This window comes from Hydra vulgaris, chromosome 03, assembly GCF_038396675.1.
Source record: "Hydra vulgaris chromosome 03, alternate assembly HydraT2T_AEP".
NCBI lineage: Eukaryota > Metazoa > Cnidaria > Hydrozoa > Anthoathecata > Hydridae > Hydra > Hydra vulgaris.
The window spans coordinates 61724841-61735752 of NC_088922.1; the positions used below are offsets into that span (position 1 = coordinate 61724841).

The following is a 10912-nucleotide window of genomic DNA, read 5'->3' on the forward strand; positions in this document are numbered from 1 at the left end:
AGCCGATAAATCGGGTCGCAGATTTAATACTAGTTTCTACACGAGAGTTCTTGCTAACGGTTAGGAAGTTTCTAGAAGCTGGCTAGTGTATTCTATACAAAATAATTCGGTATTTTACTTTTGTTGCAAAATTTTTCCTACCCGAAAAATATGTTTATCGTCGACTGAAGGTTGTTCAGATTGGAAAAATATAGGTTCTAGCTTAAAACAACATGATAAATCTCAGGATCACATTAGCTGTATGCAAAAATGGATAAATATGTCAGTTAATTTAAAATCAAATGCAACAATTGATCAAAATTTGCAGAGAATGATAAAAAATGAGAAGAAACATTGGCGCTTGGTACTTGAACGTCTTTTTGCTATAGTGCTAATGTTAGCAGAAAGATCATTACCTTTTCGTGGACACCGTGAGCAACTTTATCAGCCTAATAATGGAAACTTCTTGGCACAAGTAGAACTTATTGCAAAATTTGATCCAGTTATGTTAGAGCATCTCAAACGAATAAAAAATAAAGAATGCTTTGACACTTATCTTGGAAAAGATGTGGAGAATGAAATATTTTGGAATTATATCGAGAAAAATACTGAAACTATCGTATCTTCTGTACAGTCATCAAAATATTTTTCTGTTATCATGGATTGCACTCCTGATGTATGTCATAAGGAACAGCTTTTAATTCTTTTGAGATGCGTTAAAATTAATCAAGAAGAAGTACAAATTGAAGAATTTTTTTGTGGTTTTTTTCACATAACTGATAGCACTGGTTCAGGTTTAGTTGAAACTTTTTTAAATTTATTATCTGAGTATAATTTGGATCTAATGAATTGTCGCGAGCAATCGTATGATAATGGTGCTCACATGCGAGGCCAATACAAAGGGGTTCAAGCTTTAATCAAAGAAAAAAATCCAAGAGTTCTTTACGTTCCATGTGCTAACCACATATTTAATCTAATGGTATGTGATGTTGCGAAATCAGTATCAATTACAATTAACTTTTTTGGTACTGCTCAACGAATTTTTACATTTTTTGCTGCATCAACCGTTCGATGGGACATACTGCAAAGTGTTTGTAAAATGACTGTTAAATCATTATCAGATACGCGTTGGGAAAGCCGTATAAATAGTATAAAAGTTGTAAAAGATAATTTGGTTCAAATTATAGAAGCTTTATACAAAGTTGCAGATTCAAGTTCCATTGGAGTTGCTGTTTCTGAAGCTAACGGTCTTGCAAATGAGATATTCTCATATCAGTTTATACTTTCACTTACAATTTGGCATGATTTATTGTTTGAAGATAACAAAGTAAGTAAAGTTATGCAGAATCCCTAAAATCTGCGAAAAACATAAATGGTATCGCATTTTGAGTAGTCTTATTAGTGCATCTTCATCAAATATAAAAAAAATACTTAATGTACATTTAAAACCTATGTGCGTTTTTTGCTTCGTTACGTTCTAATAAATATCCAAAACACAATAGAACACAAGAATTAAAAACTCAACTAATATAATAGAAAACTTGCCTATAACCTCGCATATGGTAAATCCGCCACTGGTAGTTATATGAAAACGAATTGTATTATAAACGGTAGACATTATGATAACATGCTAAAGTCTGACCCATTATTACGCGAGTTAGAGTATTCGGTTGATGTACGTTCTATGGAACAAATGAAGAAAACTATTTTTAGACAGAACTATCTTATAATGAGACATAAGGACGTATTATCAGAGAGAGTGAAAGAGTGTGAAAATGTCTGTTTATAGGCTTTGGCAATTACTTAGTTCTTTCTTATTTAATTTAAATCGGAAAAAAAAGGTCTTATTCTATCATTTTTTGCTAATTTACTATATTTCATGTATCTACCTCACAAAGTAGGTTATTTTATCTGTCCAACTGGTCCTTCGCCTTCTTCTTTTATGTTACAATCTCTAAGTAATTCTTTAGCCTATAGATGCGATGAGATGGTATTTGAGCATTTAGGGGTAATTCAAATAATGAAGCAGCTCCTTGAAGGATCTAGTACGTTAACAACTGATTTCAAATATAAAGATATAGCCATGGCTATAGACGCACACCCAACCTTGATAACTATGAATTCAGATTCAAAGTTTGATATTCTTAAATGGCACCCGCAAGAGTATAAAGCGTTTGAAAATCGTTGCTTAATTTTATTTTTTGGAAACCTTATATTAAATATATACACAGAATCAGAACTTGCTGAAATATCTACATGTGGATTAGAACTATTATATTTATTACATTTAGTGAAGCCATCTGTAACAGATATTCAAGACAATATATTAGACAAATATAGCAATTATGTATATATCTAAATAAATAATTTACAACTTATATTTGTTTTTCAATGGTTCTTCCTCGTTATTAGCGGGCGCTTCTCCCAAAAATATAGTAGAAAACGCGGGATAATATAATTTTTGATAGCTGTTTAAAAATGAAATAGTTCCTCCTTTCTTACTAAAAGGATTAAACATATTTACAGTAGAATAAGTACAATCTTTTGAAAACTGACATTGCACTGGATTAGTTTTAGTAAAATTAGCTTGTATGGGTGATACATTAGCAGTATCATAAAACCACTCTTTACCATAAGTTCTTATAGTATGGGATAAATGTAATTTAAATCTAATAAATGTTGACATAACCTCTCCTCCCAAATAAGCTGGATCGAAACATACAGTGAAAGGTGTAGTCGTTGGTAAATAATTGTTTTTATAGTCTGTTGGTAAGTTCTCTGATGTATAACGATAGTATGGGGCATATACATGACAATTTCTACCAGCCACTTACTTTCTAATATCATTTCCTTGTACTCTGAGTTTATTACCGGTAATTGTATATCTGCATGTGTCGGATCTGCTACCATTGCTCTAGCTGATAAGTTTCCTAGACCATAATGAGGTGTTGTAACATGTCCATAAAAATAATCACACCTCTGTAAGTATTTATAACGTTATAGTTTTTTGTAACAAAACCGAGCTTTTCTAAATTTGGTGCAGTAGCATCAAATTTTGCTATAAATGAAACAGCACCTCTAGTATCACTAGTTTTATTTATAGCATCATTAAGTGTTAAAGCAACACTAATTTCAGGGTTATTTAATAGTAGCTTAATGGTTTTCTTAAACCGATATTGTCCAAGACAATTCAAACATTGTTTTTTCGGCACAGTTATTTTTTTCTTGAAATCTTTGTATTAACAGAACTTGCAAATCTTACATTTACAGGTTTACCAGTAGCATCATCAAAAAATAAAGAGTTTTCTAATAAATCTATTGTTGGCAAAGGTTTAGTTATTTTAGTTGTTAAATTTGTTTTCAAATCTTTTATTATTTGCCAATCTGAAGGTTTAGCTAATGGTTACATTCTATCAGTAACTGTTTGATCGTGTTCCGTATTAATTAAACGTATTCCTATATTTGACACTTCTAAAGGTATAGAAGATGTTTGTGTTGTTTTAAGTTGATTTTCAACTCTAACATCATTCATTCTTATAGAGCAACCCATGTCTGTATAAAATATATCAGTAACACAAGGGTGATATTGTTCAGGGTCAGACCATAAATTTGGATATTCCCAAGGAAAATAATATATCTTATTAACAGTATCTGCTGTTAAGTTAATACCACAATATAATGTTTTTTGAATTGTAAATTCGTGATAATGTCCTTTACTATACTCATACCCGTTGTCTCCTATAGTAAAATCTATATCGGAAGGCTCGACGATGTTCAATGGTTGTTCTGCCATTATTTATAGGGTGAGTACTTCGCTAAGACCAACCGTTTTTTCCTTTTGGATGATAATATTTTCTTTTTTCTATCTTGATCATTTGCTGCTACGGCTTCAAATGGATTGCTTCCATATAATTTGCTTATTATAGAATCTTGCACTCTCATCCCTTGAGGCATTTCATTAAAAAAGCCAATGGGAATATACTTTTTTGGTAAATAAGGACCCTCCTTCGGTTCCATTGGTTTATATGCCCTAATATTAACAGTTAAATATTGGAGCGTACTGTTAAACACAATTTTTCTATCTAAAGAATTGAATAACTGCTAGTGAATGTAAGAAGACTACTGATGTTGCTAATTTAAGAATCCACATAGAAAGAGACATAAACAGAATGAAAACTTTTCGAATCTTAAAAACTGTATTACCTATTTCAATGTTTCATCATATGAACGATATTATTTTATCATGTGCAGCTTTATGCAACTTAAAGTCTGCTTTAATAAAAAAAACTAATTCTAAAAAAAAAAAAAATTGATTTAATAGTAGTCTTGCGTGCTAAATGCAAGAGAGTGTGCGAATTTTAGTTCAGATATAATAAATGTTGGATCTTAATAAAAGGGTGGGTTGGATTTTTTTGTTTTACAGAACCTGCATAAATCAATTTAGTTTTAGTGTGGATCGTAATCAAATGCACATTTTTTAAGAGCGTTTTTATTATAATTAAAATATAATTTAACACGCTTGTAAAAGGTGTGGAATAAACCAAAAGCTCATTTTTGACAAATTGAGAATTACAAAAATGATTATTTTTTAGGTCAATAATTTTAAGAACCTGATTGTCTTGATGAGCTTTGATTGGGTGGGAAAATTTTTAGAATTTTACTAAACGTCTGACCCGCTTGTATTAAACACACAAGAGTGCTAAGGTTTTAGTTTTTTTTAATCACTTGTAAGGAATGCCGCACACTTTTAATTAATTCATATGTTTTACATTTTTACTACTTTTTACTGCCATAAATGGTATGGAATAAAAAGTTATTTTCGAGTATTTTCTTATTTTCGTATTTAATATTTCCTTATTTTTGAGTATTTTCTTAATCTATATTTTTTTTGCACCATTATTTGGCTCTTATTGTCTCCTTTTGTTAGCAAAAAATATAAAAAACTAAAAACGTCTAAAAAGTAGATAAAATCGATATAGGCAACAACAAATAAATATCAAAATAACATGATCATAACAAAAATACTGTTAATTGCAAAAACAATAAAAATTGTTACAAAAAAGAAAATTCCAAAATTATTACTTTGCGTGTTGATTTCACACTTTTTCATTACCGATAGCTAATGATTAACAAAGTAAATTTTAAATCATGAAATTTTATAACTTGGTATAACTGAAAAAAAGTTTATAAAAAAGTGGACCAGAAATTGAAATTTTTACATCTTTGAGTCTTTTAACACAAAAATTTATCCAGAAATAAAGATGATACAAACATTAACAATATTTAAAAAAATAACAACAGTTTCTTTTTAACAATAGTTTCTAGCGTAAACGAATAAATGAATATACCTATATGAATGATAGTAAATATAAAAATTTATTATTAGGAGTTACATTATTTACAATTATAAGAAGAAATTAAATAAATAAAAACCTCCCTAGGAATTTTGGCAAGACCTCAATCATGATTATATCAAAGTTTGAAAGTATTAATACGTTTAATTCAAATATTAGTTTGTTATGTTACGCTATGTTTGTTATGTTACGTTACGTTATGTTTGTTATGTTACGTTTGTTATGTTGCGTTATGAATTGTTGGTATGTTTATCAAATTTGCTATAATGGTCACAGCATTGCAACCTTTTTTCTGCACCTACTAATGCCTGTATCAATTCACTTTAAATGTCAACTTCATTATCTTAACAAAAATTATGCAATACAAAGCATGTATAAACTAGGGAGGTGGTAAATTCTACATCAGCATCGATGCAGCGATTAAGAACTCTCCAACGAGTTTTAATCTTTCAAAAGCACATTCAATTTGGTTACGAGCATAACGCAATATGTTGTTGAAAAGTGTATGATTATCACTTTCAGAATATGGACACTATTTAGGAAGGTTTGATAACAAAAGATATGCAGTATCCCCTAACAAAAATGGCAAAAGGAAGCTCTTGATATTTTAATGGAAAACATTTATTAATAAACATTTGCTATAAATTACTGTTACTCTATATTCTTGCTTCATGGACTCTTCCTGGCCACATATGTAAATTTTCCCTTTTTGTCACAAATTGCTATACAATTTAGCGAATATTTTATTTTGTAACAAAAATAATCATAAAAATGTTCTTGCGATTGTTGAGTTGGAATATGAGTACCTTCAATTCAACCTAAAACTTGTGAAAAACCAAATTTTGAATTTAAAACTTGTCATAAATATAACTTCCTCGTTTTTGTTTTAGAATTTTATCAACTTTAGTCCTAGTTCTAGGTTTATAGCACAATATACAAGGCGCAGTACACATACAAAGTTGCTTTTAAACACAAAATAAATTCTAAATAAGCCTTCATCTTTTAGATGGTACAAAGTATTGCAGCACTAATGTTGTAACAATAGCTATAATACCTTCAGTTGTCATTGATGGAGATATTGATGCATACACATGTTTGTAGGGCCCAACGCGTCTCGGTGTCATGTGGAGAGAGGGTGCCATACGGATTTTTGCCGAAAACATTTTTATTACATAAAAGGCAGTTAGATTCAGTTAAACTACCAGTTAAAATCTGTAAATTATAATTTAAGAGTTAAAATCAGTTAGATTATAATTTTATTATTTTAGATTATAATTTTTTTCTCCTTACAAAAAAAAAGGCGTTTATCGTTTGCAGAATCTTTGTAGTCTTAAGAACGTTTGCCACTGTATAGTCACGGAAACTTTGATACACCAAACTATGTTAAAAATTTATTGATTGTGTACATTATGATTATAAGAGATATTTTTTTTTAACAAAGCGTCTCAGTTTAGTTTTTTGCAATAATGCTTGCAAATTTGCAAAGCAATATTAAACGATGGTTTGTTATTACCAAATTTTCTACTTCCGTTGGAAGAAACGCTTAATGTTGTATTGAGAAACTTATATTTAGGGGGCGCCATTGGACCGACTTAAGAAGCGAGGAAGGGTGTCATCTCGCCTGCCCCCTTTCATACATTTTTTGCTGAATCCGCCACTGCTACGCACCCTTATTTAGATGATGTAAAAGATTTAGGGAACCGAAATAAACTAAATCTATTAAACTTAATGCTAAACAAATGAAAAAGTAAGAATTTGTGTCCTATCAAATATAATTCCAAAAAAGGAGCCTCAAACTTCATTACATGCAATAGAGTGTTGAAACTCAAGGGATCAAAGGAAAACTTAAAAAATATTCTTGAAATAAAAATTCAAAAATAAATTTCTTTTTTGTTTTGATTATTTCTTTACTGTATTTGTTTGTACTTTATTTCTTCCCCAAATTATATCTTTTATAATAATTGACTTTGGATTATATACTGCAGGTAATAAATAAAATATAAATCAGGAACTTTTATAGTGGTGTTTCATAAAACGTTTTTTTTTTGATTATTAAATAGGTAGTGTAAACAGAATCTTTGCCCGAGAGTTAATAAAATTACATTTTACTAATCAACATTAGCAGTTTTTAAAATGATTTTAATGAGCCAAATGTGCAACAAATTTTTTTCTTTAACGTCGTTAGCTTTAAAGGTTAAAGTTCTACTTTTTTTTTTGATCTAATGTTTTTATTTGTTTTATTATATTGTGATTAGATTTGAATTATTTTTTATGTAAATTTAAAATTATCACTGCGCGTATGGACATGTTTTTTTTCCTATTATTGAATAATAAAAGAATCATCAAAAGATCAACCCAATAAAATTGAGGCGATTAAAATGAGAAACAACAATTTCATATTTTACACAAGCAAAATCAGAGTGGATAAATAATGGAAATTATGTTACAGCATTAAAATGTTATAATGTCGTCAGTATGCTATACAAATCATTGTTTATAAAGAATTTACGCTAAATGGGAAAGAAATGAAGGTAGCTGTCGTATACAGCACAGAGCATATGAAATAGCATATGAATTAGCAATTAAAAGTAAAGAAATGAATGTGAGTAAACGTATTGATAAATAAGGAAACCTGCAAACTGACATTTTATCAGGCCTAAAAACCAAATTTTAGGTACCTTACTCTATTGCTAAAAATGAGCTTCCGCTTAGCGTATATCTAAAAATATTACGCTAGGAAGATAATCATAACGTAGAATTCGGCCAAGATTATAGAAACAAAACTTTTTTTGGCTTCATTGGATTGAGTCAAACAGTCTCATAAACAAATTAAAATACGAAATTATTTCAGTATTTTTTTGATGCATGAACTGATGTTTCTGTGATAAAAAAGAAGCTATATTTCTTATTAGCTTCAATTCAAATTCTATAGGAGGGACTGAGATATGTGTTTTCTCTAAAAAACCGTATATGTTTAAATTACCAAGTGAAGGTAATTAAACCTTAGGGAATATTCATATAATATGTTTTTTATACTTTATTTATGATATGAAATATATTACAATAATAAGATTTAGGAGTTGAAAAACCAAAAAATCTCGAAAAATATTTAAAGTTAAGCTAATATATTTCGACGAACAACTGCAGGAGCACTTACAGCTATAAATTGCGGCAAAGAATTAAACAATTAAAAACAAAAAAAACAACAAAAAAAACCATGAATAAAAAGATACTTAAGGAGAAATAAAGTTCTAATTCAGAGAAAATCTTCAGTGGATAATTTTTATAAAACTAAAAAGCCAATGCTTCTTTTATTTACTAAACATATAATTTTATGCATTTTTTTCTTAAGATAAATAAATAAAATCAAAATTAAAATATACAATTTTTTTATCTGTGGTTAGTGAAGAATCTACGGTAGGTGGAGCCATATAACGGTAGGTGAGAAAAACGCACTAGATCTTACAACAAATGTTAAAAAAAGTTATTTTACTCAAATTTGAATAATATTTGTCAAATTTGAATAAATTAGTTAATAACTGAGTATAAATTATTATTCCAAAAACCCTAAATTTAAACCGGTAACGGTTTTGGAGTTTGGATAAAGTTTTAAAGTTAAAAATTTCTTAAATCACACAGTAATTTTAAACTGTCTTCCTATGCCATTTTTTTGACATGAAAGGAATAAATTTTAATCTATGATTAAAAACTTATTATTCCTTCCATGTCTTTTCTACTTAAAGTAGGGAAGACATATCCCTACTTTATCTTTAAAAAAGTACTTTATAAAATACTTTACTTTTATACAACAATAGGGTATTGAGTAAAAAAGAAACTGTATGTAGTAAAATATACCATGCACAGAAAATATTTATACAAATATAAATTATTTTTGCAATAACAAACAGGAACCACGATAAATTTCACATAAAATTCAAGCACTTGAGATGATTTTAGACAATATGGAGTTTATATAAAACATCTCGAAAACATGATTGCAGATTCAAGTTTTACACAAGCAAAAAGATCAAAGTTTAAAGAGTACCATCAGATATAGGCTACCATCAGAAGAAGGGTACCATCAGATAAATACCTTTTTATATAGAATTATTCATAGGAATTTTATCAACGGCTTTGTTATCGTCATAATCTTATTTAAACGACGAAACTGATTTAGCAGCATCTTTTCAAGTTGTTGAGCAAGCTAAAAAACAGTTAGGTCACTTACAAAAAAAATATTTTAACGATTTACCAACAGACAAACGTTACCTTGCAAAAGTAACAAAAGCAATCAAATGTATTCATCGAGAATGTTGTACTTAATGATTTCAAAATGCACTAACTTTAGTAAAAAATTTGAAATCAGTGATTGTAGACTTAATAACCAAATCGATAGATGAGCGTTTCGAAGCTCAAAATACAGTTTCTGATGAGTATAGAATGCTAATTGTAAGCAAAGCCAGTTGGATACAACCGGATTACTTTGCTCCATCGGGGGTTACTTTGCACTACTTTTGAAAAGTTTTTGTATTTACCCAGCTCTAACAGCAGTATTGATTTTTTTAAAACTGATTGGTTTTTTCTTGTTAGTTGGGCCATTATCTCCGACTTTCAGAATAAATTTTGATTGATGCCATTTAAAATTTGCTGCCATTTTATGTGTTTTTTTTTAAATATTTGTGGAAGCCATTTTTTTGTACCGAATTTTTCACATTAAAAGTGGCGTGTTTCTTCACGAGAACTATATCAATTTTTAATAAGTTTAGCTTTTTTATGAAAAAAAACCAGCTGTAGTTTAAATCATGCACAAAAAAAAAAAGTTTATATTAATTCATTATTTATGAAGGTGTTATTTTAATATAGTTTTAGTGTCAAGTTTGTCCAAAAAGATGGCACTTTGCACCAGTAAAGAGAATAGTGAAAAGTAACCTTAGAATATAATTTTTTTACATTTAAAGGTTTAAGACGTTGCTAATAGATGAAAATAATTTTTATAGATAGTGAGGCATTACAAACGAAAGTTAGGAGTTTGCTGTTACAAAAATTATCAAAATAAAACACTGCAAATATGCTTGGATTTAATACAAAAGGAACACTTAGTCAACGTGTAGCTTCAAATCATCTAAACATACGAAGAAAAACAATAGTTATTAAGCTAAAGCAAAAAAATTTGATGAGACCAGGTATGCAGCCTATATTTTCAAGACTTGAAGAAGAATCGTTTGTTTCATATGTTCCATAAGTAAATTTGGTTTTCCATTGACTCTGACAGATTTGAGAATGATAGTGAGCTGCTACTTAAACAAAATAAATAGAAAAAATAAACAGCTTTCAAATAATGTTTATGACAATGATTGGGTAAAACGTTTTTTAACACGATACTTCAAACTAAAGGAATATTTGCAGCAAACATCAAATGCTGCAGAGCTGCAGTAAATGGGGAAATTATACGAGCATACATTAAAAACTCAAAGGAGGTTGTGAAAAATGAAAGATGAAGATGCCATATATACAAATGTTTTCGAATCCAACATAAATAGAAAGGATATGGCCAATGTAAAAAATACCAGTTTTTTATC

At 29.1% G+C, this 10912-nt stretch overlaps 1 protein-coding gene across 1 annotated transcript; it reads left to right on the forward strand.

Moving 5' to 3' along the window:
- Positions 1 to 259: 259 nt before the first annotated feature.
- Positions 260 to 1333, forward strand: LOC136078815 (zinc finger MYM-type protein 1-like). The gene has a single exon (XM_065794628.1). The coding sequence runs from the start codon at positions 260 to 262 to the stop codon at positions 1331 to 1333; it is 1074 nt and encodes a 357-aa protein (XP_065650700.1).
- The last annotated feature ends 9579 nt before the right edge of the window (positions 1334 to 10912 follow it).